The sequence below is a fragment of the Narcine bancroftii genome, chromosome 6 (assembly GCF_036971445.1).
Source record: "Narcine bancroftii isolate sNarBan1 chromosome 6, sNarBan1.hap1, whole genome shotgun sequence".
NCBI classification, from domain to species: domain Eukaryota; kingdom Metazoa; phylum Chordata; class Chondrichthyes; order Torpediniformes; family Narcinidae; genus Narcine; species Narcine bancroftii.
Genome location: NC_091474.1, coordinates 22,318,090 through 22,333,075, shown reverse-complemented (window position 1 = coordinate 22,333,075; position 14,986 = coordinate 22,318,090). Strand labels below are relative to the sequence as shown.

The following is a 14,986-nucleotide window of genomic DNA, read 5'->3' as shown; positions in this document are numbered from 1 at the left end:
TAAGTATAATTACATACATTTATTGAGCAAGAAATATTGAGACTTTGAAAATAAAAATGAAAAGAGAATAATAACTTGTTTTAATTAAATGAAAAATTTTCACTATCCCACCATTGACCTCTTCCTTCCTCTCTGTCTGACAACATCAAGTTTTTTTATTACAGGGGCTGATTTTTTAGAAGTGTTTGAGTAGCTGTTCAGGAAGACTTTGAACACACTTTCTGTGTTGGGGTGGCTGCTCAGAAAAGCTTTCTCCAGAACATACAGGTCGACTCCTTTGTCCTCTGGGAGAGCAGAGATAAAACTCAAGCCAAAATCAATTAAAACCAATCTCAACTCTTTCTCAGGCTGACGTATCATCATATTTGATGTGGTTAGGTCCCCATGAATAACATCCTCATCGTGCATTTTTGCAAGGATCTGTCCAATTCTTTCAGCCAAGGGAAAAAGTGTTCCTGTATCCTGCTTGGACTTCTGAACTGAAGCTATATAGTCGCGGACAGTTAAAGCTCCAACTAAATCTTCAAGGTAGATACAACTTGCATTGTAGTCCACGAAATATACCACGGGTGTTGCAATGCCTAAAAAAAAAGAGCAAATATATTTTCGGCATATTTTAACTCAATTTGTTTTATTCTATCATCTCTTGGAAAATATGATTAGGTGAAAGTTTGAGAGCTCTATTGGCCAATGGCATTGCTCGATTTGTTACAAGTGTTTGCAGGAGGCAGAGGGTGGTACTGAAGAGTTGCTTTTCAGATTGGATGTTCATGGCCTATAGTGTGTACAGGGATTGATGCTGGTCTCCCGTTATTTGTCATATTAACAATTTGGATGCAATTTGGTGAAATGAGTTGCAGGTTTGTGGGTGAAATCAAAATTGGTGTGGTCAACTGTCGAGAAGGTTGTCTAAGGTTACAATAGGATCTAGCTCAACTGGCAAAGTAGGCAAAAGAATGGCAAATGAAAGTTAGCTTAGACAAGTGTGAAGTAATGCATTTTGGGAAGATGAACCAGGGCAGTACCCTGCAGAGTGTTGTAGAACAGAGCGATCTAGGAGGTACAAGTCCCTGAAGTTGGAGAGAAACACAAGACTGCAGACACTGTGATTGTTTGAAAACACACAGAAATGCTGAAGGAACTCAGCCGGTCTTGCAGGGTCCATAGCAGGTAAAGCAATATTACTAATGTTTTGAGCCTGAGCCTATCTCACCACCGTTCAGGGCTCAAGCAGTCCTTCTAAGTGAAGCAACATTTCACTTGTGAATCTTCAGGTATCATCTACCACATCTCCCGTTGTGGTCGCCTCTGCATCAGAGAGACTGGGCCCAGACTAGGAGATCGCTTTGTTGAGCACCTCGGCTCTGTCCGTCACAATAGCATGGGCATCCTCCAACCGGATGACATTAACATCGACTTCTCTGGTTTTCATTAAATCCTCCTGCCCATCTTCTTTCCCTTGTCTCCTTTCCTCTAGTTCCCTCTCTTCTCTTTTCCTGTCTCCCTCAGAGAGCCAAATTTAATTCTTATCTTTCCTCTTCTAGCCAATTAACACTTTTTGGTCTGGACTCCTCCCCTTTCTCTCTCCAGTCTTCATTCAAACACTTTCCTGATTTTTGCTTATACCTTGAAGGAGGACCCCGGCCCAAAACGTCGTTAATATATCTTTACCCTCTATAGATGCTGCGACTGAGTAGCTGAAAGTAGAGACCCAGGAAGTGAAGGCACATGACATGTTCAACTCTACAGGACAGGGGGACTAAGTACAAAAGTTGGGATATCATGTCACAGCTTTATGGATATTAGTGAGATCACTCCTGCAATATTGTGTGCAGTTCAGGTAGCCATACAAAAAGGATGTGATTGAGCAGAAAGGGTGAAGAAGAGTCTGGATTGGAGGACTCGAGAGACAAGAATAGACTGGATAGGCCAGAACTATTTTCTCAGAAGCACAGGTGGCTGAGGAATTCATAGGTTTATAAAGTCATGATGGACATAGGTAAGGTGGATGGTTACAGTCTTTTACCTCATGTAGGCCAGCTTAAAGGTTGAAGTAGACAGATTTAAGTTGAGAGGAGAAAGAGTTAAAGAAATACTGGAGGACAGGTTTTTCCCCTCAGAGGGTGTGGGCACGTGAAACAAGGTGCCAGAGAAAATGGTAGAGGCAGGTACAATTACAACATTTAAAAGATATTTGGACAAGTTCATAGATGGGAAAGGTTTAGATGGGCCAAATGCAGGCAAATGGGACAAGTTCGGGATGGCACCTTGTCAAACTGTAAATAAGCTATTTATTCCTACTATGTCCTATCTACCTATTAACCACTCCTCAATCCATTCTAGTAAATTAGCCTAAATCCCACAGTTAACTTTGTAAATAACCTTGTTTGGAATCTTATTGAAGTGTAAATATACCATACTCTCTGGTTTGCTTCATTACAATGGTAAATGAAACATCTAAGTTTTCAAACATAATTTTCTTTTCAATATTAATACTTTTGACCCAAATACTTTCTATAATTTTCTAAGTACCATGCTACAAATTGCATATTATGACATTTTAGGTGAATAGGCTGGCACAGGTCAATCCTAAATTGGGTGTTGGTCCTCTTGTGAACTTTTGCCAAGTAAAATTAAAACTGCAAGGTCACTGAATTCATCCAATCAATCAATTAATTCTCTAAATCAAAAACATAAAAATCTGATAGGATTTGTCTTAATATTCACTTGGAAAGAATAAACTTTGATGCAAAGAAAAGATCAAAGGTAAAACAATAAATTAATAAACTATTATTTATGTGATAGACAGGGTGATAAACTTCCACAGGTGTTTCGAGGAGAGCATTCTGGCTGCTGGAGGCACCAACTCTCAGGACAAGAATAAATGCCAGAGGGTTGTTAACTTAGCCTGCGGTATCACAGGCATCAGACCACACCATTTAGGACATCTACATGAGAGGTGTCTTAAAGAAATAGCCTCTATCCTCAAAGACCCCCCCACCATTCCAGGCTATGCCTTCACTCTGCTACCATTAGGAAAAAGTTACAGGAGGCTAAAGACGAGCATTCAACAGCAGAAGGACAGCTTCTTCCTTGTTGCCATCAGATTCTTGAATAATCAACGAACGAAAGATACTGCCTTACTTTTCGTGCATTATTTTTTTATATAATGTTGTAAGATGTTTATAATATAAATGTTTACATTCTGACACTGCTGCAAACACCAAATTTCATGACTTGTTCATGACAATAAATTTTTATACGGAGACCAATTGCAATCTAAAATTGTTGTTTGAAGGGGGCGGGCAATATCATTGAGGACCCCTTCCACCCCACACACAGTATCTTTCAGCTACTTCTGTCAGGGAAGAAATACAGGAGTATCAGACTGAGGAACAGCTTCTTCCCATGGGCAGTGAGAATGCTGAATGAGCAAAGGAACTGCTCCCATTAACCATCTGAGACTCTCATATTCACGAAAGAAATATTTATTTATTTGTATGGATGAAATACTTGTCCTGCATATGTATTGAATGTGTGTTATGTCTGGTTGTATGTTTGCGTGTTTTTGCACCAAGAACCGGAGAACGCGGTTTTGTCAGGTTGGACTTGTTCAATTAGATGACAATAAACTGGATTTGAATTTAGAAATAATCTTTCAGAGTTTTCATTGGAATTGTTAATCATTTGTTTTTCAGATATTGTTGGGCTTCCTACATTACACACAAGTACAAGAAAAACTTTACAATATTCACTGACCAGCTTTCCTGCACCTGAGGATAGATCGTACTTCTTGTGCAGTCCTGCGATGTGAGAGTTTCTTGTCCAGAGCAGAATGACGATATGCTTTGGGGAACCGCTCCTTCACAATAGTTGGCTTTCCAAGAAAATTTCCCTTATATATTTTGGATTCAGCACCTTGTTTGACCATCTGGAAATGCTGAAGAAAATCTTTGACACGTAGCTTTGCAAGTGAGGCCAGATCATCCTGTTGCAGAGTTTCTGTTGTCATGACTTTAGATGTCTGTGAAAAATCTGCAGTGAAAATCAGAGCACTTGAAAACTAGGAATTGTGACCAGTGCCTCACATACTCACTGCCATCAACAACTGATGAGTGTCCAGGGGTACAATTTGAACCAAGGTCTGACACTTGACTTCAGCAAGAGAACATTTTCAATTTCCTCATCCTAGAAAGCACTTCCAATCCTACAGTTGCATTTTTTGTTTTTCAATTTAATTTAGACATACAAAATGGTAACAGGTCCTTTTGGCCCTTTTAATTTTTAATTTGGACATACAGCATGTTAGCAGGCCATTTCAGCTCACAAATCCATGCCACCCAATTAACCTACACCCTCGGTATGTACTCATTCTGCACACTTGCAACCCTCTTGGAAGCATTTATTGGATCGTGAGGTGCTGGTGCACCATAGGAGTGTTAGCCATTTAAGACTCTGAAGAAGAGGAATTAATTTTCCCAATTGGCTGTGAATCTTTGAAATTTTCCATCACATATCTATGATGAGGTGAAATCCTTTCTACACAATTGTGTTGGATGTCTTAAGAAAGCAGCCGCTATCCTCAAGGACCCCCCAACCACCCAGGCCATGCCTTCTTCGCTCTGCTACCATCAGCAAGGAGGTACAGGAGCCTGAAGATGAACACCCAACGGAACAAGGACAGCTTCTTTCCCTCTACCATCAGATTACTGAATGAACAATGAACCACAGACACTATCTCACTTTGTCGTTTTCATTTTCTTGAACTATTTGTGTTAGTTTATATAAATGGTTGCACTGAGATGCTGCTGCAACCAACAACTTTCATGACATGTTCATGACAGTAAATTCTGATTCTAATTGGGCAGAAAGTGAAGACTAAAAATTAGATACAACATGATTTGGTGAATAGCCCTTTCCTACACAATTCTTTCTTGCACAATTAAATTGAATCTGTGGTCTGTTCCTTTGCCAACAACCCAGTGAAACTTTACTCCATGAGCCTTCTTGTGCTTTTTTGCATTCTCTTATGTTTACAATGTGCATCTACACAAACCACTTGTGATGTAATATTTGTAGATGTATTTGGGAGTTAAATTGGTAAAATTAGAGTAGGTTACAAACAAACATATTTTAAAACAGATCTTATTTGAAATACTGAAGAATTCATATTCAATGACTTTACAGAAACAATGGAGAATGCTATGCACATTTCACAAGTAGGTGCTAATTGAAATGATGTCATGAAATGAATGGACTGGAGATTGGTAGTCTGTGTTGAACATTTTTACAAGACTTCTGACCTTTCTGCAAAGTGCTCACTCAAAGGTCACTCCTGGGTTCTTGTTTATCTAAAAACAATAGATGGGAGCAGAAGACTAACTGGAGAAGGAGGGATTTTTTTTTGCAAGTGAGAGAGAGAGAGAGAGAGAGAGAGAGAGACTGAACAGTCACAGCTGAAACAACCAAGAGAAGCTGGTCAGAACTGAAACAAATGGCTAGAAGTGCTATCTGACTGATGTTTCTCTTGGAATAAAGGGAACAGAAAGGAACTCTGTGGTAGCCTGAAAGAAAGAGGTTATCATCTGGAGAACCCTGATGGGGCAGGTTTCATCAGCAAGACATTGAGGTGACTACTGGTGGTACCCCAGTTGTGGAAATCCTGAAACAACAAATCACTCTCTGCAAACCTTTCTGAGCGGTACACATTTACCCTTCGAGCACCAAAGACTGGTGAACTTTATACATGTTAAATTCTATGCACAGTATAAGAATTGCCTGCAACCAGTGAACTTGGAAGAATGAGAAATGAGATTGAACTGTGAACCAAAGAACTTTTCTTAAATTTACACACACATTACATACACGTGCGCTTAGAATTAGAAGGGGGTTGTTAGGTTAGTTAAGTTAATAGAGACAAGATAAAGTTTGATTCTTTAAAGATAATCAAAAGCAACTTTTACTCCTTGTCTTGGTGAATGTCTATTGCTGCTGGGTGTTGGGGTCCTTTGGGCTCGCAACACACTCCACACAAGAACGTGTTCCTACCCCACCCAACATGCTACTCACTCCCTCACCAACCCCCCTCCACCACTCACTCCCTCCCTCACCACCACCCACACCCTCCCCACCTCCGCTCCCTCGCCATCCACCCACTCCACCCTATCACCCCCACCTCCACCAAATTGCGGATCCTCAGCTCGGACCTTCTCCCATTCCCCTTCAACCGCGCTCGATTTTCTTTCTTGCCTTTCCTTCCTGTGCCTCCCAAATCTGCGCCTGTTCCCCCAAAGGGAAACTTCGCAAAACGCCGGAGGATTAAATTTCAAGTGCAGCCCCCCCCCCAAATCCGCGCATGCTCCCTCATTCGTTAAGCGGCATCATCCGGCGACGGTCCTCCTCTATCCCATAACCGCCCGCGTGAGCGGCGGCCGACCTCCAGTCTCCTGAGACCATCTGCAGCAGTGCCAAGCCACTGAGCAGTCGCCATGGTTACCCCGTCCAGTGTGTGCGCGCTTCCTGCCTGTCTGCTTTGCATTCATTTAAAACATTTGTGCTGTGCCCCTGACCAACATTTTCAATGAAGAGTAAAAAAAAAGACGCTGGAATCTGGAATGGTAAAATAGGTTATTCCTCATAACTTCAGATTTCAGGTTTATTGTCAGAGTACATGAATGATATCCCATGCAATCCTGGGAGTCTCTTTTTGCAGCGGACGAGGCAGAATGATCACGTATGGGCAGTGCAAAATAAACTGTGCAAAACATGTAAACAAATAAAAACAGACTGAGCAATGCAGAGAGAATTAAAAGGCTGTAAAGTACAACAGTCAGAGTCCTTAAATGAGACTCTTGATTGAGTCTGATGGTGAAGGGGTAGCAGCTGTTCCTGAACCTGGTGGTGCGGGTCTTGTGGCCCCTGTACCTCTTTCCTGATGGCAGCAGCGTGTGCTGGGTGGTGTAGATCCCTGATGATCGCTGCTGCTTTCTGACAGCAGCGTTCCCTGCAGATGTTCTCGATGGCGGGGAGTCCATTGCCTGTGATGTCCTGGACTGTGTCCTCTACCTTTTGCAGGGCTTTTTGCTGGGGGGGGGGGGGCATTGGTGTCCCCATACCAGACCGTGATGCAGCCGGTCAGCACACTTTCCACCACTTATCCATAAAATTTGCCAGGGTTTCCAATGTCTTACCAAACCTCCACAATCTCCTAAGGAAATAGAGGCACTGACGTGCTTTCGTGATATTTGAACTTGTAGTTCTCCTGTTTTAATCTGGGAATGTAATAATTTTCCCCAAAACATCTATTTTAAATTAAAAATATATCTAAAGTCTAAATTGCATTTAAGATGTCCTGGGCCTCACGTATAGCCTCCAGTCAAGTCTTGCAGCCATGGATCTCTCGGTTAAGCAGTCGTGAAAACAGTGTGGTCAGCAAATGGTACACAGACCTCAGCTGGTGAAATCTGCGGCCTGGGACCTGAAGTCTCCAAATGTCTCTCAGACAGTTTGTGCACCTTTCGCAACTCTTTCTGAATGTCTCTGCTTATACGATTCAATAGTGTCAACTCACAAACAATGAGCCCATTCGTATTGAGCCCTTGTGCTTTGCGTGTGTGTGCAGGGGGAAGAACCTACAAAAACCTCTCCCACCTTGCGATTGAACAAGACGCTTGACAACAAGCACTCATTCCTAATCCTAATTTATTTAATTTGTGCACAAGGAGAACTGTAACCCTGCACCAAAGTGTTTTGCAGGAAGTTGCCTTCATACAAAGTAAAAACACAATGCTGCAGAAACTCATCAGGTCAGACAGTGTATATAGCAAAGATAAAGATCATACATAATCAATGTTTCAGGCTTGTATCACAATGTTGGTTATAAATCTTTATCTTTGCTACATAAAGTATACTGATCTGCTGCGTTTCTCCAGCATTGTGTTTTTACTTCAGTCACAGTGCCTACAGACTTTAGTGTTTTACTCCTGCCTTTATACAAGCTTTTCTTCATTAGGAACTTTATATGTAACCAAATACCTTCCCCATCTACCCTGCACCTAACATCTTTCAGCTGCTCCCACCAGGGAAGAGATACAGGAGTGTCAGAGCCAGCACCACCAGGCTGAGGAACAGCTTTTTTCTGTAGGCAGTGAGAAGGCTGAACGACCAAAGGAACAACCATCTTAGACTCTCATATTCATGAAACTATTTATTTATTTGTATATATAAATCCTTGTCCAAATATGTATTGCTTGACTGTATGTATGTTATGTTTGTTTGTGTGTCTGCATATTTTGCACTGAGGACCAAGAACACTGTTTTGTCAGGTTGTACTTGTGCAACCATTTCATCAGATGCAAGGATCGACAATGAGATAGACAACAGACTCGCCAAGGCAAATAGCGCCTTTGGAAGACTACACAAAAGAGTCTGGAAAAACAACCAACTGAAAAACCTCACAAAGATAAGCGTATACAGAGCCGTTGTCATACCCACACTCCTGTTCGGCTCCGAATCATGGGTCCTCTACCGGCACCACCTACGGCTCCTAGAACGCTTCCACCAGCGTTGTCTCCGCTCCATCCTCAACATCCATTGGAGCGCTCACACCCCTAACGTCGAGGTACTCGAGATGGCAGAGGTCGACAGCATCGAGTCCACGCTGCTGAAGATCCAGCTGCGCTGGATGGGTCACGTCTCCAGAATGGAGGACCATCGCCTTCCCAAGATCGTATTATATGGCGAGCTCTCCACTGGCCACCGTGACAGAGGTGCACCAAAGAAAAGGTACAAGGACTGCCTAAAGAAATCTCTTGGTGCCTGCCACATTGACCACCGCCAGTGGGCTGATAACGCCTCAAACCGTGCATCTTGGCGCCTCACAGTTTGGCGGGCAGCAGCCTCCTTTGAAGAAGACCGCAGAGCCCACCTCACTGACAAAAGGCAAAGGAGGAAAAACCCAACACCCAACCCCAACCAACCAATTTTCCCTTGCAACCGCTGCAATCGTGTCTGCCTGTCCCGCATCGGACTGGTCAGCCACAAACGAGCCTGCAGCTGACGTGGACTTTTTACCCCCTCCATAAATCTTCGTCCGCGAAGCCAAGCCAAAGACTTGTGCAACCTGATGACAATAAAAGTCATCAATCATGATATTACTTGAAGATGTGTATAACAATAATAAATAAAGTTTTGAAAAAAAAAAGATGTGTATAACAATAATAATTGCAAGCTAACTGAGCAGTTTGGATGGGGAATACATCCAAATTTATTACAAAAATGTACTATGCTCTCCAGAGCAAAAGTGCAAAACCAGGGTTGTAGAGGTCAAAGTAAAGATGGGAGTCGGACTTGGGTGTGGTGATTTCAGAAAGAAGCTGGTCAGATTGGTGTAATGACAGCATGACCTCAATTATAAATGCAAGATATGGACTGGTTCAGTATAATTTTTTACACCACTTTTATCTTACCCCACAAAAGTTACATTGATCAAAAGCCAAAATTTCAGAGATGTATTTCAGATGTGGGACTGAGACAGGAACTTTTCTACATGCCACGTGGTCGTGCATGAAAGTGAGGACATTTTGGCAAGAAATTGCAGAAAAATTAACCAGGATAACAGGAGTGGCCTTCATGGGCGACTCGGAGCTATATCTATTTGAAAATTTTATGGAAATGTGACAAATTGACCAAATAACAAATTTCATTTATAAAAATAACACCTGGCAGTAACGTAAAAAATGTATCACGACCCCTCTACTTATAGCACGATGGTCTGCAGAAATGAACTGCTGTATACCTATGGAAAAAAATGACATATAACTTAAAGAATGAATATGACACTTTTGTCAAGGTCTGGCAGCCATACCTGGACCACACACAGGCCCAGATAGTAATTACCCCAATTGTACACTATATACTTAAAAGGATCTGTATGTATCGGGGTGGGGGGGGGGGAGGTGGGAGGGTGGAGGGAGGGAGGGACTGTTTTGTTTTTGTTGTGTTTGTGAGAAAAAGTTTAATATATTGTATATTTAAAATGTTACTATGTATATTTTTTTGGAAAAAAAATTGCAAATTAACTAATCTATTTGCATGTTATCTGATTAAGGTGACAATCACACCTTAGTAGTGGTATTGTTGGGTGCTTTTCTGGCCTTCATCCATACTGTAAAGTAATTGCAAGACATTACAACAATTTTTTTTCATGTTCTATTTTCTAAGCAGCATGTTATTGTGGGTAGCCATGTTTCTGCCTCATCATTTTCATAAGTAAGCACAGCTACAGTCCATTTAATGTGCACTTTCTAACATAGTTTCTTTAGGTATTTTAATCCTTCGTGTGCTGCAACTTCCCCAAACTGACAAACTTTATTTCCTGGCCAGTGGTCAAACCTTTCATTAAAGCAGTTTCAAAAAATTTAATACTGTATAGCACAAAAATAGTTATGAACATGTAACTACACTCAATTAACAGGAAAAATGTAAATTGCCCAATTTTTACCCTTGTCCTTGGATCATTCTTCTCCATTCAACATAATGGAGCAGGTATTCCTGAGAAGTCTAATTCTCAAGGAGATCTCTAGATGCTAGTGCCAGGAGATTGCTGCAACTTTGCTTTGATATGCTGGATGCCTCAAAACATTTAGTACCATGCCCCAGACAGGAAAAGAAACAAAGTTGTGTAACAAGTTTTGGGCTTCTTTGTCATTGGTGGTATTAATATGATGAAATGCCAATTCTTGCAAGCAAAGTCTGGCATTGCCCTACAAAGGCCAACCCATTGAATTTTTATGCATACTCAGATGGCCTGCTGACAGAAAATAGTAGACATATTAAAATAGGAAATGGATTGAAATAGAAGTTTATAAAGATTGAGCAACAACTAACAAATATTTTAGGAATGCTTGTGATACTACACTATTGAACTGAACTCTCACATTTAAATTGACAGATCATTTCTAATTGAAAAATTTCCTCCATCAGTAAACTGTTTTGGATTTTACATTATTTAAACAAATTACATTTTATGGTTTCTGCTGAATTTACTGTGAACATCCAATGTAGATAAAATGTCTGCACACTTGGATATGTTAATCTGATTCTTGAAAGGATATGAACAACTGATCAATTACTTTGCATTAAATAATGCAGGTTGTGAATTCCATTGCTAATCCTTGAATATTTTCTTTTAGATGCTTTTGGAAATCACTGGAAGTATACCAAATGTTTATTTAGAGACTTTCAAGATAAATTAACCTGAATATTTCATGTGATTAGCCTGAAGGAGGGGGACATAGAGTTCTTTTCAATGCTCTCTTTCATTCCTGGGATTCATTCTGATTCTCACAGTAATCTGTTGATGAGCAGCTGGCATGAACATTCTGCCATGGTCAGTGCAGTTCCAAATAGCCATGAATGAATTATCTGGAGCCAAGATCCAGATACACTAAGTGAGTGTGTGATCAGGTTTTGTGACATCACCAGGTGTAATTTGTAAATGTACCTCTAGGAGGTATCAGAACAACAATGTGTAAATAGAAATAATTATTGCAGACTGGAAATCTGAAATAAAAGTTGGAAACATTGGCGATACTCAGCAAACCATTCAGTATTTGGTTTGTCCTGTGATGTGTTTGGCACAGTCGTTCACAGCATGTCCATAGTCAGAATGACTTTAAATACTAAACTTACTGTCAGGTGCATCAACTGATGATCCAAGGGCTTGTAAAAGTAACTTACCATAGTAAGTAAAGGAATATTTAAAGGTTCTGTCATGAAGAATTAACCCCCAATACAGAATATAAATTAAGAGGGATAAAAATAAAAGAGAAGGAATATAAAATCAGTCTATTTGCAGATGATAGTATACTTAACAGAAACAGAAATATCAATAAAAGAATTACATAAGAAATTGAAGGAATATGGAGAAGTATCGGGGTACAAGATTAATGCAAATAAAAGTGAAGCGATGCCAATGAGTAATGCGGATTTCACAAAGTTTAAGAAAGAATCACCATTTAAATGGCAAACACAAGCAATCCGATACCTAGGTATTCAACTAGATAATAATCTAGGCCATCTATACAAATTAAATGATCAGCCATTAATGAAGAAATTACAAGACGACTTAGAACATTGGAAAGATTTACCACTAACACTGATAGGAAGGGTAAATTGCATTAAAATGAATATCTTCTCAAGGATACAATACCTATTCCGATCGTTACCAATTCTCCTAACAGAGAAATTCTTCAAGGAGCTAAAGAAAATAATAAGGAAATTCTTATGGAAAGGGGGGAAACCGAGGATAGTACTAGATAAATTAACAGAATGGTACAAACAAGGGGGGTTACAGCTACCAAACTTTAAGAATTATTATAGAGCAGCACAATTAAGATACCTATCAGGTTTTTATCAAACAAGGGAAAGACCAGATTGGACCAGATTAGAGCTAGATAAACTAGGGGAGAAGGTACCTGAACATATACTATATAAGTAGGATGAAAAGCTGGTGCAACATGGGAATTCACCAGTACTGCACCATCTGCTCAATATTTGGAAGAAGATTCACGTAGAAAGGAATAAAACAAATGATCAACTACCAAAATTAATATTGATGCAAAATCAACTAATCCCCTTCACAATGGATAACCTTTCCTTTAGAGAATGGGAGAGAAAAGGGATCAAAAGAATAGAAAATTGTTTTTCAGGAAATAAATTATCTTTTGAACAAATGAAGTGCAAATATGGTATAACTCATGGTACAATGTTTGCATACCACCAACTGAAAACTTACTTGAAGGACAAATTGGGAAGGAGGCTGAGGTTACCAGAAGGAAGCAATTTTGAATATGTTATTACAGACACAATGATAATTAAAAGATTTATAACAAACATGTACATCAAACTGCAAGAGAAAGAGAACGAGGAAACAAGCTGTAAACCCAAACAAAAATGGGAACAAGATCTAAACATAAAGATAAAGAATGAAACATGGGGAAAAAAAAAAAAAAAAAAAAAAAAAAAAAAAAAAAAAAAAAAGAATGAAACATGGGAAAAGCTATACTCCGGAACTATGAGAAATACAATAAAAATGAGGTTACGCATGATACAATATAATTGGTTACACAGGCTATACACCACGCCCCAAAAGTTAAATAAATGGGACCCAACAGTATCAGATAGATATTTTCCCTGTAAGAAGGAAACGGGAACAACAGTACATGCAATTTGGGCATGTGAGAAAGTGGAAAAGTTTTGGGAAGATCTAAATCAGATATTAAATAAAATGACAAAAAGCAACATACCAAAAAATCCAGAGATCTTTCTTCTAAGTAATATAATAAGTAAAGAACTTGGCCTCGATTTGGATAGAGCACAAAAAAGATTTATTATGATAGCCTTAGCTGTAGCAAAAAAATGTATTATGTCAACCTGGAAATCAGAAGAGAGCCTGAGAATACAGCAATGGTACATAGAAATTAATAAATGTATTCCATTGGAAAAAAAAACATATAATTTAAGAAATAACATCACAGTATTCGAATAAATTTGGGAACCGTACATGGAACACAACAGAGAAGTCCTACCGCGGACCTCCACCACCTAAAATGACAGGAGAAGACGAAATGAACTGACCCAGTATGTAAAAGTAGATGACACAAATTTCTTGTTTATTTTCACTGTGTGATGACATTGTTTAATGGGTTTAATGTATCATATATGTTGAATGTTGAGTGGGTGTGGAGTGGGGGTGAAGAAGGAAGGGAAGGGAGGGGGGAAAAGGGGAGAAAATTACACTGTGTATATTCAAGAGGGAAATGTTTGTGTGTATTTTGGTCAGTATGGTTCATAGTGTGAAAAATAAAAAATTTACAAAAAGAATTAACCCCCAATTAAAATGGCAAAAACAGAATAGCTGAGCAGTATAGTATTATTGTTTCTGCTGCTTTTCCTATGTTAGAGTATAAATATTTCATCTACATGGTGCTTTGTGATCTGAGGTGATGCAAGATACCATGAAAGACACGAGGAATTGCTTCTTCTGCTTCACAGAGACACGGCCTATCTGTCTGGCTGCATTATTGATCATTGTATGGTAGGGTAGCTGCAAAGCATCAGACTGGAAATCAATACAGAGGATAATCAAAACAGCTGAGAAGATTACTGGGGTCTCCTTTTACTCTATTGAAAAGGAGTGTTGTTTAAATAGACCTTAAAGAATTATAGAAGGCCCTTTCCATCCAGCTCACAGTATCTTTGACCCACTACCATCAGGCAGGAGGTACAGGAGCATTAAAATCAGGACTGCCAGGCTGGGAAATAGCTTCTTCCCATAGGCTGTGAGACTGAAGAACAGTATCCTGTAACCGGGAAATCATTTCAAAATACTTATATATATTTATATTAAATTATATTTTTATGTATATATGCGATTATTATGTGAAAGCATGTGTGTGCTTTGAGGTCCTGAGAAATGCTGTTTCATCTTGTTGTACATGTACAGTCAGATGATGATAAACATAAACTTGAACTCTCAGGACTTGGTTCTTCAGCCAAAAGGTTTCTTCAAACATAGCATGTACCAGACAGTGTCCTCGGGTGAAGGAAAAGTTGATGGTGTCTGGTACAAGATGCTCAGAAATGGCAATCTTGCTCCATGGCTGCTTCCCTCACCTGAAATATATGGTCTTTCTACATCCCAAGAGAATTCACATCCAATTCCTAACTGCAGTCTACATGCCTCCACAGGCAGGTGTTAAGATAGCCCGGGAGCAACTACGTGTTTTGATGAACAAATATCAAGTGGAGTATCCCATTGGCTTCTCGGTTATTGATGTGGACTTCAACCAGGCTAGTTTAAAGAAGGTGCTCCCAAACTACCATTTGCACATCTCATGAAATACCAGGGGGTCGAACAGTCTTGACCACTGCCTCACTACTATCAAGGTTGCCCAACACTCCAGTCCACACTTGGACTTGGGTA

At 39.9% G+C, this 14,986-nt stretch overlaps 1 protein-coding gene and 1 long non-coding RNA gene across 4 annotated transcripts; one reads left to right on the top strand and one right to left on the bottom strand.

The window, feature by feature from the left end:
* Positions 1 to 6,430, bottom strand: tp53rk (TP53 regulating kinase). Of its 3 annotated transcripts, none has more exons than XM_069884237.1 (3): positions 6,250 to 6,430; positions 3,760 to 4,035; positions 1 to 581 (listed from the first exon to the last, which is right to left on the bottom strand). In XM_069884237.1, the coding sequence occupies exons 2-3, from the start codon at positions 4,010 to 4,012 to the stop codon at positions 103 to 105; spliced, it is 732 nt and encodes a 243-aa protein (XP_069740338.1). In that variant the 5' UTR covers positions 4,013 to 4,035; positions 6,250 to 6,430; the 3' UTR covers positions 1 to 102. The 3 variants fall into 3 exon arrangements, with proteins under 3 accessions (XP_069740338.1, XP_069740337.1, XP_069740339.1); XM_069884236.1 differs by having other exon boundaries at positions 6,207 to 6,274; XM_069884238.1 differs by having other exon boundaries at positions 6,176 to 6,255.
* Positions 6,431 to 6,495: 65 nt separating this feature from the next.
* Positions 6,496 to 11,611, top strand: LOC138737451 (uncharacterized). The gene is made up of 2 exons (XR_011340932.1): positions 6,496 to 6,617; positions 11,193 to 11,611. It is a non-coding gene; the product is annotated as an uncharacterized lncRNA (long non-coding RNA).
* The last annotated feature ends 3,375 nt before the right edge of the window (positions 11,612 to 14,986 follow it).

Coding starts and splice junctions, on each gene's coding strand:
- tp53rk (XM_069884236.1), bottom strand. Junction 582..3,759: donor CCTCAGGTGCAGGAAAGCTG/GTCAGTGAATAT, acceptor CTTTTTTTTTAG/GCATTGCAACACCCGTGGTA.